This window comes from Diabrotica virgifera, chromosome 3 (genome assembly GCF_917563875.1).
Source record: "Diabrotica virgifera virgifera chromosome 3, PGI_DIABVI_V3a".
In the NCBI taxonomy this organism is placed as follows: domain Eukaryota; kingdom Metazoa; phylum Arthropoda; class Insecta; order Coleoptera; family Chrysomelidae; genus Diabrotica; species Diabrotica virgifera.
Window position 1 is genome coordinate 97423527 of NC_065445.1, and position 19531 is coordinate 97443057.

At 33.2% G+C, this 19531-nt stretch overlaps 1 protein-coding gene across 1 annotated transcript in view; it reads right to left on the minus strand.

The window, feature by feature from the left end:
- Positions 1–18941: 18941 nt before the first annotated feature.
- The window catches only part of LOC126881969 (protein phosphatase 1D), a 53128-nt gene continuing 52538 nt past the window's right edge, over positions 18942–19531 (minus strand). Inside the window, exon 9 of the mRNA XM_050646716.1 lies at positions 18942–19176. Within this exon, the coding sequence (XP_050502673.1) occupies positions 19031–19176 (146 nt within the window). The 3' untranslated portion in view covers positions 18942–19030. The remainder of the gene's footprint in view (positions 19177–19531) is intronic.

The window sequence follows — 19531 nt, forward strand, 5'->3', positions numbered from 1 at the left end:
TTTGTTAAAAATCAAAGTAATTATAGAGAAAATAATGAAATTGTTTTAGAAATATTTACTTTCTGATTCGAAGTGTATTCGTAATACAGAATGAACTAATACATATACCTAATCAAATAGTTACATTTTGAATAACGTTATTGAATCTGAGATTTAGAAAACCATTTGCTTTTCGCTGGAAGTAGATGAAACTTCTGATTATCATGTTATTCACAATTATCAATTATTGTTGTTCGATACGCGTTATGTGGTAATATTTATGAGAGGTTTAGGTTTTAGAGATGAGTAAAAGCAATAAGGCAGAATATATTTTTGGTGTTTTAAAGAACAGATTAAAATTTTTTGATATCAAAAATAAATTGGTAGGGCAAACTGGGACAATCTTATGACGGCGTTGCTGTGATGTGTGGTGAATTGAATGGTCTCCAGTCAAAAGTTAAAACTACATATTGCATCACAAGCTTTATTTACTCACTATTATGCGCATATAATGAATTTAGTTTTGCATGATACGTGTAAAAAAATAAAGAATATCGTCTTTTCTTGCCAGTTTAGCTCACCTAAACGGATTACTGCTTTAGAACAAATTTGTTTCGAAAAAAAAGCGAACAGTTTGTCAGACGCTATGAAATTTTAAATCTCGATTAGTTTTATCTAAGCAGATTATCTCTGGTAGTTTTAGTATCTGTAGCAGATTTTCGTGAACAGCTTTTGGAAGTTTTTGATTTTATTATCGAAGCGACGATTTTGAAATTGGCGATACCTCGATCCGTGAAGCAATCGGTTTGAGAACTTTATTAAATAATTACTCTTTTAATATTCTTTTAAATATTTTTAAGACATAGTTTGCCCAAGATATTCATTATTGTTCAAAATCAGTCAACTGACATTATTTATTCAAAAAATAGAATACGAAAGCTGGTGCAAAATCTCAGAGATTTTCGTAATAATAGTAGTTTCCAATATATACGCAGTGACATTTTGGATTCGCTTGATATTTCCGAACCATCCCAAAAAAGACAACATGATACATCTCTCGAAAAACGAGTAGGTATATCTTGAAATTTTGGATACCTACTAATACATGCAAATAGATACTCGTTTTTCGAATTTTGAAGATTTGCAAATTTTTGACCTCTTTGACGATTCAAAATTTAAAAGTTACCTTCGCCAAAGAATTTCCAAGATATTTATTATAACAAGTTAGGTACTTAAAAATTATGCCGATCCAAATATTTTCAGAAAGTGGGATAAGTTACAAAATATATATGTATAATTCTATGTAGTAATGTACTGCAATTCATTATAAGAAACTGTTCATCAATTTTCTTATTACCACTACCACAAATTTCTGCCTCAAATAAACGGGATTTATCTTGTCTCAAAAGAATCAACACGTATTGTCGAAACACCATGAAACAAGAGAGAATGTCAAGTACATCAAATAAAAAACAAAAAACAACAAAATCTCCTATGATGATTTAAGCCTTTTAGTTTGATGGTATACCTATATGAAGAGACAAAAAAACCTTGCCGACCCTGTCTCCAAGGCCACGAGCCGCCACTGTCTTGAACACATATTCTAACGCAAAAGTAAATAATTTTGGAGAGATAGTGTCTCCCTGTCTAACTCCTCTCTCTTGTTAGACTTTCAAAAGTTCGTTCTCCATGTTTTCTCGTTAGAAAAAAGAAGTTTTCGTCTTATAATAAAGGCAGAAGTAGTATTTTAAATAATAATCATCTTATAATTAACTATAAACTTTATTTTGAGAAAATAATAAATTTCTTATAAATATATTTCATTTGCCTATGTGTACATATGTAACATTTTTCAATATTTTTGGTAACAAAAGGCACAAATTTGTTGCAAAATACAAAACTAAAAAATATTTGTAAAACGAACGGTTGATTGCATTCAAATATAATGTATCATGACTGAATTTACAATATTCACAGTAAATATTAAGATATTGATTTGAAATTTTAGGAAAATGTGTCTGTAAAGATATTCAATGAACAAAAGACAAGGAAAGAGAAAGGGGATATTATAAGGTACATCATGCAAATAAAAGGAACGTAAAACAATAAGACAACCCAAGTAAAAAAAGTCTGGATTCAGAAAAAAAACTAATCGCAATGTACAAAATATAGATTTTCAATAACACTATGATTCCCAATGAGGGATATTGAGAACTCTGTATTCAGGCTTTGTTGCTTATTGCTTTAAACACTACATTGCATATGTAAAGATAACATTTACTATTAAATGATAGTAGAAAAAGTGGTTGGATAGATCGTATTCTTTTGTTTCTTATTATTTATGGTATGATATGTTGTATCGATATTAAATCATATTCGATTGCTGCGATCTGCATTATTGGTCACTTCATATCAGAACTACATATTAAGGTGGTTTTAACAGGAGTTATAAGTGTCTCAAAATATTAAGACAAGGAAGAAATATACAGTGTGTCAATTTGAAGAAAAGTTGCCACCCCCTATAATTTGCTCCCTATAGAAAATCTAAAAATATGCAAGAACACGTCAAATTTATTTGTGAGGGGGATCACACAACCCCCAAAATCTTTAATGGAAAGGGGGGTTGAGTGATACCTCATTTTGAAGGTCATTAAATTACCTTTTCAAAAATATCACATGCCTTATATTTCTTTTCTCTACTTTTGGAAAAATCTTGGACTCAATACTCTAAAAAATTTTGGAGTTCTGAACTCGATACTTAATATCTTTACGGTTTTACTGGATTTTTCCAAAAATACTTCAAAAAATCACTCTAAATACTTCAACACCCCAAAAAAAATTCAATTTTTGGGGTGTTGAACAAAACTCAAAAAATTTTTGCAGTTCTGAACTCGATATTTAATATCTGTACGGTTTCACTTGATTTTTCCAAAATTACGGAAGAGAAATATAATGTATGTGGTATTTTTGAAAAGGTAATTGAACGATCTTCAAAATGCGGTATCACTCAACCCCCCTTTCCATTAAAGATTTTGGGGCTTGTGTCCGCCCCCGCTAGAAGGTTAGTGTAATTTGGTTGAAAACTGGTCTATAAAATGTCCCCCTCACAAATAAATTTGACGTATTGACCAAATTATAGAAGGTGGCAACTTTTCAAATTGACACCCTATATACCCAAGACAAGGAAGAAATATATACTCAGAGTCAGAAGTGTTACACCCAGAAGGAATAATTCAAAAATGAATAACCAAAGGAATAATTCCTTAAACATAATTTTTTGGCAACAGAATAACTATACTTAAAACATAATGTTATAACCGTATCGATGTTTTATCTTTTATAATTTTGGTAAAAATAAAGTTTTATTTGTAAATTTAAGTGGAGAGACTGATTTATGAAGACCGGCTGATACAGAAATTTTTAGTTATTAGTCCTCAGTCTAATTGTAATCAGTGTAAGAAAATGCCTCGAGTTCGAAGACACCAAAATTACCACAATGTTAGCGATTTTGATAGGGGTAGAATTGTTGCCTATAGAGATATGGGTTTGTCGTATCGCGAAATTGGCCATCGCGTTAATTGTACGCCAATGCGACAGTTATGCGTGTGTGGTTTGTGGACAAACGAAGGTATAGGAACACGAAGAAGACCAACTGGTGAACAGAGGCGTACTACAAGATAGGCGCCTTAGACTACTAGCTTTATGAGACCGTTTTGCTACTACCTTTTGGACCACTGTCATCACGTTTGAATTGGTGCAGAGAACGGCAGCATTGGGTGGCAGCGATGAATTCGGATGTTGTTTAGGAATGCATGATGGTCGTAGGATGGTAAGACGCCGTCGCACAATGGTTCCAAATGCCAAAAACGTGGTCATGAACCTTTAAAAGCGTATATTGTTTATACATTTCGGAATTACTTTCGTTTTTAAGTGTTTTGGCATCGTAAGCTAATTACGAATCTGACACTATTTTTTCTGAAAAACAAAATGGCGGAAAGAAATTGAAAATATCAATCGAAAAGAAAAATGTTTTGTCAAATTTGGTAGGTTAAGGTCGCTGATTACAAATCTAACATTACTTTTTTTTTAAACAAAATGGCCGATCCAATATAGACGAAAGAAATTCGAAAATTATATTTTAACCGCATTTTTGTTTAAAATTTTATATTATGAGAGACTTTTGAAACTGCTGATTACCAATACATTTTCTTTATGAAGTACAATATTCAGAACCTATTAATTATGTACAACTGCCCATACATACTCAACAATCGCCAGAATCATGTAATAGGCATCATTTCCCACTTTTGTATTCAAACAACTGCCAACAATGCATAGGCAGTTATAGGCAGCTAAACCAAAGTGATTCTGTATCTCCTTACTATATATTTTAAGATTAATAAACATTAGTCCCAGAATTATGCAGAATTTTGTACTTTTTGAATGCATCTTTACAAAATTTTAATTATTTCAAGTATATTTTCACTATTTATGCATTAACAAATTTAAGGCATTTATTATTATTAAATGTTGATTTAACTTACATCTTACAATTCTACATACTTAAAAAAGAAGAATCTGCTTTACAGCGATAAAATTGATAAACTACAAAACGTTTTACAGCGTTTTCAATATACGCGTTCTTTTTTACTTACTCTGCCGAAAAAAATAACCCCGGACATGGCTCACTTGTTCCTGAGCTGTAAGCCAGAATACATCCAGTCTGATCCTCATACCTGCGTATTAGGACTCTACGATAGTATGAGAAAACAACTATAAGCATGAAAATCCCTAAATAGGGACTTTTTTTGCCTCATGACCACGTTTTCAGGAACCACTGTGCGTCGTGGAGAGCGACGAGATATCGGGTTTGCGGTTGAGAGGTATGTACACAGGACAGTTGGAGGAATGGTTTGGAAAGCTACTGCCTATGGTAGCCGATCACCACTTGTGTTTATTCGAGGCAGTATCGCAGCGGAGCGTTATGTTGATGACTTCTTACAATTACTGCCTTATCGAGACCACCGTCCTTTTTTCAGCAAGACGTGTGTCTCAATATTGCTCGTCTAAGAAGCTGGCTTTAATGTTTTGCCGTGGTTACCTAGTTCACCGGATTTAAATCCTATCGAACATGTGCGGGATATGATGGGAAGGAGACTGTCCCCTGTGCACCATCCTTCACACTCTGACACTGTTAATATATGTTCAAGTTGGTTCGAACGAGGTGCCACAATCAGACATCGATCATCTCATTTTATCAATATCTAGACGTGTACAGGAGTGAATGCAGCTACGGAGTCGCCAAACACATTACAATTTTTTTAACTACATGTTAATATTGGGATTTTTCCATTGATTTTATTTTAATAAACATTCTTGCCAACGTTATCGTTTCATTATTGATGTAAATCTATCATGTTGCCAAAGAAATTAAGTTCAAGAAATTATTTATTTCAAGAATATTAAAGAATGAATTTAGAGGCGTAGCAATCCCCTGTACTGTGTGACATAAATAATTCAAATGGTGCCAAGAACTATATAAACTACCATGAATAACTGATCAAAAAGTGAGCCGATATAGAATTAATATATATTGCACCGATATGTATATAGAATCTATCATTGATAGTACAAGTGTAACTTAATTTAAAAATCGGCTATCTTGGCATTTTGTACGTAAACATGGCCTGAAAGTTTGTGGCTTCAAATTTAAAATACTCAGGCTATATATCTTGCACAATATCTTAAAATCACTGTGATATCTTGGCTAATATAAAAACGGAAAAGGTTTGCCTAAGACACAGAAAAAATGTATATGTACAACCTTAATCACTTACAAAATCGTTCTCGGAGAACAGCTGAGTAATAATTGTGAAAATTAATTAAAATTAACTACTTAATAGAATCGACCGATACTTGATTTTATATATAAAACACTGAAAGTTGGAAAAAATAGTAATTTTAGTGTTTTATAAAAAAATAATTAAATAAAAAAAAATGATACTGTTCGGTGACAGCTAAAAATATAATATACAATTATGACAATTCACAATACTAAAATAAGGTACCGTGTATACAATTACAGCTATAAAACACAAACCATGGTCTACAAGGTAAATGGTTACAAAAGATAAAAATTAATAGTTAAACGCTTTGAAATAAACGATCCAACAAAGAGATAGATATGGTTCTTCCATTCTATCTTTGCACATGCATGAAATTATTCACGAATTACTTTTTATACTGGGTCTCTTTTTTACTCACAGAAACTACATAGTATCGCAAAATTAAACCGCTGGTCCATACATACAAACTACAATAAGTTAAACAAAGATTCGCGATGAAAAACAAAGTATCCGACCTCTGGTGGAATAAATTTAAACTAAAACTAAAAAATTGTTGATTTGAATGGAATTTGGTCACTATTAAGAAATTTTTAGTAATTTTCAGCATTATGACTACATTAAAATATTTTAAATCAAATCGGTATTGTTCTATTCCTCAATTGAATGTTTGTTTATACCATTTATATCGGCCATTTTCCTGCATTCGACCTGCCCTCTATATTCCGTTTCAATCGCGAATAAACAATACAGCGTGTCTTTGATACCTTGTCACAGCATAGAAAACGCAACAGCAGTGACACACTAGAAAGCGGGGAAAAGTTCGCGCAATATTACTGCGCAGATCATCGGCCATTTTTCGCGTAGTACCAGACAGTGTTGCCGATTTGTACATAATTATCAGATTTACTTAACTTTTATGACATTCTGATAATAAATATTTTTTAACATAATTTTATACGTAAGCCTGTGGGAATTATGTCAATAATTGGGACATAACACAAAATATTGACGATGAATGGCGATTGTATTGTTAAATTTTTGCAGAAATTCCAGAAAATATTCAAAAAGAATCTCTTACGGGTAATAAAATTAGTGCAATAACTGATACTGCAGCAATGCAGTAATAAAAACAATCACGTTTTCTTAGATATCGTTGTCTGTCGAAGTTTAAATGCGATCTGTGAGCAAATATTAAATTGGTGTTAGCAAAAGTGAAGGAGTAAAAGTATGTTACTCCTTTCAAACAGACAAAAAATGTTAAATTATTTTAATCACATAAAGTCTTCATTTTCACAAGATGAGGATGAGGAAATTTTATTTGAAAGCGTTCCAGATGTAGTTTTATTATAGTATAATATATTACATATAATTTTGTTATAAGTATTTTTTGAATTAACAATTTGAATAAAATAACATTTTTCTTAATGTATTTTTATTACCCTTAGAAACTACCAAGATCAAAAATTTTAACATAATTTTTGGCAAAATCTGATCATTTTAGCAGTAGCTTAATATAATTTCATATAGTGACATCGGCAACACTGATGAACGAACACATTACATCACCACTGAGATGTACTACGCGAAAAATGGCGACTCTGTACTTTTCAACTTCAAACTTTCATCGGGGAGTGTCCTTGCTGGTCTAGTTTATTATGCTGTGACCTTTTTTACTATGAATTTTGACGTTTATCATTTTCAGTGATAGTGACATTAGCGCATTTGTTGCGTTTATTGGAATTTATAACTTATAATGTGTGTATTTTTTAAAGTTATATTGTGTTAAATATATTATTATAACATAGTTAAACATAAATGTACAATATAACTTTATAACATACGTCCACCGATAATAGCCATTTCCTAATTATTACATTGACAGTACATATCAATAATATTACATATCGACGTACGTTTCACTTAATGTTTTGATTTAACTTGTTTGCAAGTGAATCATGACGTTTATGCAAAGATATAATGGAACAACTATATTCGTATTTGCGATACTGGGTACATTAATGAATACCTTTAGAACATGTAGAACATCGCCAACTTACGGTTTTGTACTAGAAAATAAATAATATTAGTTTATAAAATGTTGTTTTATAACCATATACCCTCTGTAGTATTTTTGTTATATAATTTAAATAATATACTGTCAAGAACTTACATTTGGAAATCATTTACTTATATTTGTTTAACTCATTCGACGCCCATGCTGTAAACAGACCTCAACTGAGGTGCCCAACTCGTAACGGTTCATTTAATGACGCATAACCACCGACGACACTCGTGCGTCGTCGGTACCCTCAATGAAACCCTTGTGCCGAGACACTGTCTGCGTGGGCACTGAACGAGTTAAAAAGGTCTACTAAATACTTAAAATTTAACAGTAACAAAATGTTCCTTTCTTTATACTGTAAATTGACCTCTAAAAATAATAAAATCAAAGAGTTACTATCAAATAGAGCCGTGAGTTTTTGAGATTGGGATTTTGTCCACTTTTTGGTTTTTTGACTATAACTCAAAACCATGCATTTTTAGTGAATATTGCAAGATTTTATTGTACACAATTAAATTTCGTATCGAAGTGACATATTTTAAAGTCCAATCTTTTTTTCAATAGGTAAATACATCCAACAAAATAATGTTACAGGTTGAAAAATTTCTTTTTTTTATGTTTGAAAAAATTATTTCAAAAAACTATTTCAAAAAGAAGTGTTGTTCTGAAGCTATTTCCTTGTGGCATTTTTATAATAAACTATTTTTAATGGGAAATAAGCCACAATTTTACCAAAAAAATAATTTTATTAACGCTTCGAAGCCCAAATCGGGTTTCGTTGTCAAAATACAAAATACTGTATTTTGACAACGAAACCCGATTTGGGCTTCGAAGCGTTAATAAAATCATTTTTTTGGTAAAATTGTGGCTTATTTCCCATTAAACATAGTTTATCAAAAAGAAGTCTTCTATGTTGAATATACCGATATTTTTTTGAAACTGCTGCCTAAGTTTTGAAACTTGTACGGGAGGGGGGTCATGAAATGTTTCCACTGTATTCTTGCAAAGTTGATTTTTAGTTTAAACTCAATTATCAAATTGTAATACGGATTTGAAGTGATTCATCGAGAGTTCTAAAACCGCAAAGTATTCAAACTGTCATTGATGCTAAGAATAAAAGAGAAAATGGAAAACTTGAAATATTGAGTGATGTTAAAAGTATTGAAGCACTTGAAAAATGTTATTAAGCATACATTAGTTGACAGCTAGACCAAACCGTACTAGAGAAAGTGCAGCTTTAATTGTAATATCGTTGATAACACGGATTTTTGTGAAGAAGATATTGTTACTGATATTGATGCAGATACTGCATTTGAATTTATTTCAACTTTACTGTAAAGATAAATTAAATGTATAAAATTGTTTTAAAGTCAAATAAATAATTAATGTATAGAACTAGACTTTTCATATAAAATTACCAAATAATACGATAAGAAAGAAAAAGTAACAAAATAGGAAAAAATTGGCTAATTTCAAAGGTTTACATCTCAGTATTAGTAGAAGAAAAACGATGACCAGGAAGTCAAGGGATATCTGTAAATTTTTAACGTATAAACTTTATACATGACCATTTTAACGGGAATTGCCTAAGCTTTCGTTATTATAAATCAATGCCTATACCTAAATATATCCAGAAAAAAATTATAGTCGAAAATTAAATATAGTCGAAAATTAAAAAAAATCTATATTCAAAAAAATTCGTTTTTTAACATTATTTTTTCGATTTATTTTATTAAAAATAATTGAACTTTAAAAAAATGTCATTTCGATAAGAAAAAAAATTGATTTCTCTACAAAAATTGTGTATAGTCCGTTCGCTATAACTTTTCCCATGCGGTACGATTCATTTTCAATCAATTTAAGTCAAAACAGAAAGTGAAACGTACGCCGATGTGTGTAGTATATAGTATACAGTATACAAAATGTATACAGAGAGAGTCTGTAATTTGGAATAAATTCAATATCTCAAATACTAATTGTTTTTTGAAAAATTCTCAGACCCGTCGATTAGTATTTCATACTGTCCTTTTTGACATACAATAATAATGTATACAGGGTGTCCCAATTTAGAGATATGACGTCTTCGTTGATTTTCTTAAATGGCAACACTGTCATTTTGATAGCTATTTTGATAGGGTGTGTAAAGTTATACACAACTGCAAAATATCAAATTTTTATTATCTACCATTTACAAGATAATAGAAAATAACAAAGTTATATCTGTAATTTGGAATAAATTCAATAATTAAAATACTAATTGTTTTTTTGAAAAATGCTTAGACCCATCAATTAATATTTCAAATTGTCATTTTTGACATACAATAATAATGTATACAGGGTGTCCCAATTTAGAGATATGACGTCATCGTTGATTTTCTTAAATGGCAACACTGTCATTTTGATAGCTATTTTGATAGCTTGTGTAAAGTTATACACAACTGCAAAATTTCAAATTTTTATTCCCTACCATTTACAAGATAATAAAAAATAACAATTATGAAAAACAAGTAATCAAATAATAATTGAATTTAATTATTTCAATTAAGCAAATTCTCATAACGTTGCCCATTGACAATTTGACAATAATTGAGGGCAACATTATGAGTACATATTTGCATAATTTAAATAATTAAATTCAATTATTATTTTTTGATTACGTACTTGTTTTTCATAACTTTGTTATTTTTTATTATTTTGTAAATGGTAGGGAATAAAAATTTGAAATTTGGCAGTTGTGTATAACTTTACACATGCTATCAAAATAGCTATCAAATTAAGAATGTTGCCATTTAAGAAAATCAGTGATGACGTCATATCTCTAAATTGGGACACCCTGTATACATTGCTATTGTATGTCAAAAATGCCAATTTGAAATACTAATCGACGGGTTTGAGCATTTTTCAAAAAAACAATTAGTATTTTAATTATTGAATTTATTCCATATTACAGATATAACTTTGTTATTTTCTATTATCTTGTAAATGGTAAAGAATAAAAATTTGATATTTTGCAGTTGTATATAACTTTACACACCCTATCAAAATAGCTATCAAAATGACAGTGTTGCCATTTAAGAAAATTAACGATGACGTCATATCTCTAAATTGGGACCCTGTATACATTATTATTGTATGTCAAAAAGGACAATTTGAAATACTAATCGACGGGTCTGAGCATTTTTCAAAAAAACAATTAGTATTTGAGATATTGAATTTATTCCAAATTACAGACTCTCTCTGTATACACATCGACGTTAGTTTCAATTTATGTTTTGACCTAATTTGACTGAAAATGAATCGTACCACATGGGAAAAGTTATAGCGGACGGACTATATAAAGTATTTACAAAAAATGCATAGTTTTTAGTTATAGTAAAAAAACCGAAAAGTGGACAAATTTATCCCTATCTCAAAAACACACGGCTCTATTTGAGAGCGCTCTTTGATTTTATTATTTTTAAAGATCAATTGACCGTATGAAACAATTAAATTCCTTGAACGCCTTATTTCCTTATTAAATGACATATTTTTTACTATTTTTTTCCTTTTAAATCCGGCCACCATGATCAGCGACAGATCGGTAACACAAGATACCTACCGATTGAAAAATAAAAATGTTTGCCTTTTACAATAAATAATCCTTTCAGTGTGGATAACTGACATAACCGTCAAATATAAAAGTTAGACGACCGGTAGCAAAGGAATCTATCAATCAAAAGCTTAATAATGTGCAGGTACATTCGATCAGTACGTGTTGCCAGTTCTGGGATACGGAACTGAAACTTGGGCTTTTAAGAACAGAAACTTTTTAAGAACAAACTTCAAGTGACTCAGAGAGCTATGGAACGGAGAATGATCAACATTAAGCTCAGTGATCGGAAGTCCATTGAAGAGATAAGAAGGCAATCAAAAGTAACAGATGTGATCCAGAAGGTTGCCATGTTAAAATGGAACTACTTACTTTCCGTGTCCGGAACACCAACAACTTTAAATTCTGTATTTCCAATGGTTGGCCACATAGATGGCCCTGTCATTTGCTATGATTAAGTCTTCTTCTGTGCAGGTCTCTCTCATCTCTGTGCATGATAGTAGATGCCGGCTTGTCTGAACCGCGCCACAGTCGCAGGTATCGTCCTCCTGGTATCCCCATTTTTTCAGGTTACTAGCACAACGTGAAACGCCGGTTCTTAGTCTGTTTAGCGCTTTCCAAGTCGGTTACGGTAAATTGTGTCCAGCAGCCATTTCCTCCGAGAGAGGAAAATGTGTCGCGGTAGCTGACGCTTGCCATAGGTGTATTCGGCGGTCTCTGGCGCTTCGGGGATGGATCTTGATGTTTTCAGGAAGCTTTTCCGAGATCTTAGTCTGCTTGGCTGAGTTTGGTGGTCATATAAGGGTGTCTTCGGTCCGTCTCCTGCTTTTTTCGTTCTACCTCTGACGTGACCTTCCTCCTGATAGGTGGTGGGGCAATTCCAGCTATGGGGTATACCTCTTCGATAGGTGTCGGTTTCAGGCAACCCGATATTATACGAACCGTTTCATTTAGAGCCACGTCGACGTTCTTTGCGTGAGCAGAGTTTGCCCATAATCGTGCTCCAAACTCCGCGGCCGAAAAACATAATGCTAAGGCAGAAGTGCGGAGAGTGTGGTTGTGCCCCCATTTTGTATTAGTTAGCTTGCGGATGATATTATTTCTGGCACTTACTTTCTTCTTGACATCTTGACAGTGGTATCGGTAAGACAAAGTTCTATCCAGACGGACGCCAAGGTATTTTGGCGTCTTGTTGTGTTCCAGCATCTGACCACGTCATTCCACCTCCAGCGGCCTTCGGGCATGCTTGTTTCTCAGGTGGAAAGCACATACCTGGGTTTTTGTGGGATTGGGTTTCAGATGGTTTTTATCGTAGTATAGAGCTAAGTCTCCCAGGGCATTTGTCAGTTTCACTTCGACTTCATTGAAGGTTCTTCCCTGAGCTGCCACAGCTGTATCATCAGCGTAAATAAATTGCCTTGTTTGTTGGTGTATGGGTTGGTCGTTGGTGTATATGTTGTATAGAATCGGCGCGAGGACACTTCCCTGTGGTAGCCCATTTTTTTGGTCCCTCCACCGACTGTTCTTGGACTGGAGCGTTACGTAGAAGCGTCTATTCTGGAAGACATTTCACTAACCTTGTTAGTCGGAAATCCTTTGTAGTTTCGTAGAGTTTTGCGAGTAGCCGTTGATGGTTAACTGTATCATAGGCGGCAGTAAGGTCTATGAACGCTACTCCTGTTATTTCCTTCCGTTCAAAACCATCTTCAATATGTTGGGTGAGATTAAGAATTTGACTGCAGCAGCACTTTCCGGGCCTGAATCCTGCTTGTTCTGGAATAATTTTAGTCTCCACATATTCTGCGATCCGGTTCAGTATCATTCTTTGAAAGACCTTGAAAAGGTGGCACAAGAGAGATACAGGTCTAAAACTCTTTGTATCCGCCGGATCCTTCCCTGGTTTTAAGAGGGCTACCACTCTAGCTTTCCTCCAGATTTTGGGGATTTGTAATGTACGGATGCAGCAATTCATCATTTTTACGAGCCACTCTACGGTTTTTAGTCCAAAGTTCTTTATTTGCTCTGTTCGTATGTCGCCCAGGCCAGCCGCTTTATTATCTTTCATTTGGTGGATCGCGCCTCTCATCTCCTCTAGACAAAAAGAGGTACCTACAACATCTCTTTCTTCGTCGATATTCCGTTGAGCTTTCACCTTGTTCTGGGAATGGAACTGGGCAGGACACATAGGAAGAATGGAAGACAACCGTTGGACCAAGCGAATTCTCGAGTGGCAACCAAGGGCAAGCAAAAGAAGTAGAGGCAAACCTCAAAAAAGATGGACTGATGACATCATGCGAATGGCTGGCCAAGAATGGATGCAAAAAACAGCAAATAGATATGAATGGACACATCTAAGGGAGGCTTACATCCGACGATGGATGGAATAGCTGTTGATGATGATGATGACATATGGAAAATCTTTAAAATCTGGATTTATATTGTGCTAACAAGTGCACTTTCCTGTTGTTTACCCACGGCAAGTTTAATGGCCGCAAGTACTTTCAGCCAGTAAACTTGCCAAGTGTAAATGAAGCTTCAGTCACTTCTAGAAGTGATAGTGATAGTGAGAGTGATAAGGAACCTTAGAGCTTTAACGGAAATGTACAAAAGGGTGAAAAATAATCAGAATATGGAAGAGAAAATTTTGTATCGGATAATGTAATTCAAAAGGAAATTTACTCAAGAAACAAAATCTTAATGAATAAAAGAAATTCTCTCCCGGAAAAAGAAAGACAGCAGGATATAGAGAGGAATAAAAATATCAAGTAAGTAAACTAAAATGACAGCACCGGACCAAACAATTAAGAAAGCAATAGAGCTCAATGAGAATGCAAAATGTTTAAAACCACACTGACGAAAAATATATTTGCAATTGATAAGAGTGGATTTACCATTGTGAAGCTTTAATATTAGGTTGTTTTTTCATCTTGCTAAATTTCTAGTATTATATTAAAAATCCAGAATATCAATCTACACCTGGTCGCTATAAAGATAGAAAGGACCCCGCAGAAACCTTATGGGAAATGGCTCTCTGTCAATGCTCTGAAACTTTGGGTTCTGGTAGTCCTTGATGTGTAGAACAAGACTCAATGGGCGCGTAGCTCCAAAAAATCATGGTTTTAAGATATAAGCCTCTGAAGTTATAAGTACAGTGAGAACGTACCTATTCACATTTCACACGACCCTATCTGATAGTACATTCATATTTCCTTCAATTATGACACATTGATATCAAAAAGTATAAAAAGTAGGAAAGACGCTTTACAAACGTCACTTTTATCAAAATTTCACTTCACTCGGCAAAAACTTTTCCGGTAATTACCAAAAATGTCACAATTTTCTTGGTTACAGGTTCGTACCACGCCAAATTGAAACACGGTGATGTGGTCGCCCAACTATTAGAAATGGCGGGATAAGAAAACCAGTCGATTTGCAGCTTGGAAGATAATTTTGTGCTACACAGTGCGACAAAAACGTACCTATCACACGACCCCTATTCTTATATAAAAAAAAATCATCGATTGCGTCATCACGCCCAGATGGATGACGTCACTAGTATATTATATACCAAAAAATTATAATTTAAAAATAAAAGTTTCAGAGCATTTGACAGAGAGCCATTTCCCATAATGTTTCTGCGGGGTCCTTTGCAAATGATCATGGATGATCAACAAATACCAAAACGATATAAGGAATATACTTACGACTTGCTCATTTAAGAAGCAAAATGTTACCAGTTTAAGTTTGAATAAAAATATTCAGTAAAAAATTGTTCTCTTTTTTTCGTTAAGTGGTTTTCAAAACGTAAACTGCCAAAAGACATTTTCAAATTACACTGTAATATAAAACTTTTATTATAATTAATTTTAAGATTCATTTTTTACATTTTACCTACCTGGAATGGAATGGACTGGATGGAAGAGCCTTCCATTTGACAACATTTTATTTTATAAGATTCCTATACTCCTCTAAATATTTGAGGATTATACAATGCTGTACATTGGTGACATCTTAAATTTGAAAAGCTGATCGATGATGAGGAACGGATTTAATAGGAAAAATATGATACCTCTAAATGATTGGTAACTTAAAAGCATGATGATATTTTAAGAAATCGACAGCAAATTAAAGAGTTATAATTCAAAAACAGCATGGTTTTGTGTTAAAGAATCATTGGAAGTGTTTGTTAAAATTTTGTATATACCCACAACTGACAATCCTTCAATACTTGCCTAGTATCCAAGTAGCAAATTATATTGGCAAAACATCGGCATTATATTGGACTTATAACGACACACTGTTAATTCAATTTCAATATAGCATCAATATTGGTTTTAAATAATTTTTGAATAGGCTGGATAATAATTGGATATTTTATGAATATTTAAAGTAACTAATAATTAGATAGGTGCAATATTTATTAAATGATTCAAGATTTTTTTAGCAATATTTTTATCATTTCCTCTTTAATATCAATAATAGAACAACGTTAAACAGATATTTAACTCCGAGCTTCTTTGTTTCATTTACCTGAGCCGAACTAATAAAAATTTGTTTTATTTTTCTTTAATTTTGTTGTACGGTTTATGCCATTTTTCGTTAGATTAGTACCTTCAACCGTTGTTCGAATCATGGTTTCAAATTTCACTTTTAGAAAATATTTGATGTTTGAAAGTAATATTTAACCAATATTTTGAAGACTATACACAGCCAACATAAAACCATATTAATCCAATATTGGTGTTTTTTGATACGAAATATTTTACCAATATTGATTCATCTACAACCAAAACGATATCGGGCCGATATTGTGATAATTTATTGGGCAAATTCGTTCTAAATCCAATATATCCAAAAGTCCACATTTATTGTTGACTCGTTATAGATAAATTACAATAGACTCAATGTAACATAAATATATCTAAAACTGGATCAGTGAAACTGTTTCTCTTGTTCAATAGTCTTTTTTTTTCGTTCTTTATATTACCTAACAAAAATCATAATCATTTAATCAGTTGTTTATGAAAAGCTTCAGTGAGAAATATTTAACAATTTGCGGTCGTTGATATGGTTATGCTTCTGAATATTCTCGAGATGTAAATCGAAATGAAATGTCAAATATAACGTATTATAAATTAAAAATGTGATTTATTCCCAGTAAATATAGTAGATACCAACTATAGTTGTTGACTTAAAAAAAACTTATTTTGAGCTGGAATAGAATAGATATTATAGTGCATAACATAAAATACACTGGGGGTGCAAAATTAACAGGACACTCAAATCTTTTTTTTTTGGTGTTTACAGCAAAACTTGTTTAATTTGTTTGAATTGCATTTATGCCTTATTAGCGACCACATTTTGTTATTGATTGGACCTGTTTAGATGTTTTGTGAGAACAACACTTCTACACAAACGTTTTGCTATTAATGTGAAATATCATCAACTGAAACAGCATTAATTTAAGTTTATTGTAGTATTGTACATGTTTACAAGTTCGGCTGGTTTAAAACTTGCACTAAAAAAAATTATGACACCAGAAGAAGTAGCACAAGTTGTTGCTTTACAGGATGCTGGGTGGAGCATTCGTTACGTCGCAAATGCTTTAGGAATTTCTCGAAGTACAATGTTTGATGGCATACAAATATTGCAGGAAATGGGACAATACACCAGGAGATCCGGTCAATGTAGACGAAGTACCACAAGTGAAGTTGAAGATCGGTTTCTTAAGTTGCAAGAGATACGTGATCGCACATTATCAGCATCAATACTTGTTCAACGATTAAAATGATACAAACTAAGTTTCCGTTTGTACTGTTCGAAGACGCTTAAATTAATATGGATTAAGGTCCAGAATACCTGTCACCAGCAGATCATCGGAGGCAACGTTTACACTTCGCTCGCGAACGTTTTGATTGGGGTGTTGACGATTGTAGTGCCGTGCTTTTCACGGATGATTGAAGATTTAACAGATACTCATCAGATGGGCGGCCTAGGATTTGGGGAAGAGTTGGTGAACGTTATCAGCAATGTTGTTTTACTCCGAGAGTTCAATTTGGTGGAGGTGGTATAAATGGTGTGGGCAGGCATTTCCCTAGAGGCTCATACAGAACTTATTACAGTGCAAGAGGGCAATTTGAACGCTCAACGGTATATTGAGCAATGTTTGGAAGATCATGTAGTGTCATTTGCCCCATTTGTTCCAGACAACTTTCGCCTGATGCCAAGATAATGCTCGTCCACACATCGCGAGAATAACACGGGATTACTTGGATGAAGTTCTTCTTCTTCTTCTTCTTCTTGTAATAGGACTATGTCCTGTTTCTTCTGCTACAGTTTTTGCTGCGATCCGGAGCTCCAACTCTCGTACCATCGTTTTTTGGGTCTTCCTATGGGTCGCTTGGTGTTGGGCTTCTGTGTTTTCGCCCAATGCGCCATACTTTCAGGGTCCATCAGATCTACGTGGTCTCTCCACATGCGTCGTCGCGCTCTTGTCCATCTCACTACGTCTTGAACGCCTAGCTCTCTCAATGTGTCTTCGTTTCGTATTCTATCTCTGAGTGTGATACCTCTTATGGATCTTAGGGTTTTCATCTCTGTTGTTCTCATTATTTGTTTGGTCTTTGTTGTCTCGGCCATTGTCTCAGCTGCGTATGTCAGTACGGGTCTAACACATGTCTTGGATGAAGTTGGGATTCGTTTATTACCATGACCCCCAAGCAGTCCAGACTTAAAGCCAATAGAGCATGCGTGGGATATTCTGGGACGACGTATTCGACGTAACCATTGTGAGTTTGAAACCATGAATGATTTGGAGTTTGGAGCAAGCAGTTCGTGACGAATGGGAGTAAATCCCTCAGGCAGACTTTGCTGCCTATATCCGAAGTATGCCTGATCGAATGAGAGTCGTAATTAGGGCTCGTGGAGGTAATTCACCCTACTAAATATCGTTTTTCATAAAAAGTGTTTAAATTAAAAAAAATTAATTTTTATTTCTTTGCAGATTATCAAACTTTTTGTTCTTTTTTCTGTGTTACATTGTAACACAGAGTTAATTTGTAATAAATTTGACTTTTAAATCTTGTTTATCATTAAATACTCAATTGGGAACATCGCAAACTTTTTTAAACGCGTTTTTAAGAAAAATCTGAGTTTCCGATTAATTTTGCACCTGTAGTTGAAACCCCACCACCACTGTAATAGGTTACTAGTATAACATGCATAATGATCGGCAAGCTATATGACAACCTTCTGCAGGATGGTCTAGAATCAGAAATGTCGCCCGCAAAGAGTTAAAATCCGATAGAAATTTTAAAAAACACTCCAAACATTAACGTATGATTCAACCATGAACGTGCAACATTAACTTACTAACTTATACAAATCCAGAACGAAAAACATTCTCAAACGAATTCTAAAGTAGTATAACTTAAGTGTTCAGTACAATTCGAAATTAAAAATTAAATAAACCCCATTTTGTATATTACTGTTAAAAATATATAAAGAAATTATGTTTTTAAACTAGACTTAAAATAATGATAAACATTTTTATATCTACTTCTTTCGCATCACGTTTCTTTTTATACTTTCTGTTTTCTGCTGGATTTTCTTTTTAAGAGTTTTGGTATTAAACTTGGATTCGAATTTTTGATGTGGCGTTTTGGCTGGACATGAGTTTTTGGTCGATCTACTAGAAGTACCTGAAACATAAACATTGCTATATTGGTTGATTCGAGCCAAACGCATAAAAAAGAAAGGAATAACAATAGCTTTCAGAACAAACAACTTACTTAGGGTAATTTGAGTGTTAGAATTAATTTCATGTTCATTTTTTAAATATCTATTATAGTTTGACCTCCAGATGAGAAAGAAGGTAGATCGTCTCTAGGCGGTCATAACGGTTTAGGTGTAAAAAATTAGAGGAGGTGTTATTTGAATAGAAAAACAAAAGAAATCATTTTTATTGTTAAAATAAAAACAAAAACGTAACAAAACATAAAAATAAGAAAGCAAAACAAGTCAAAAAAATAAATACCTATATAAAAAAAGTTGGAA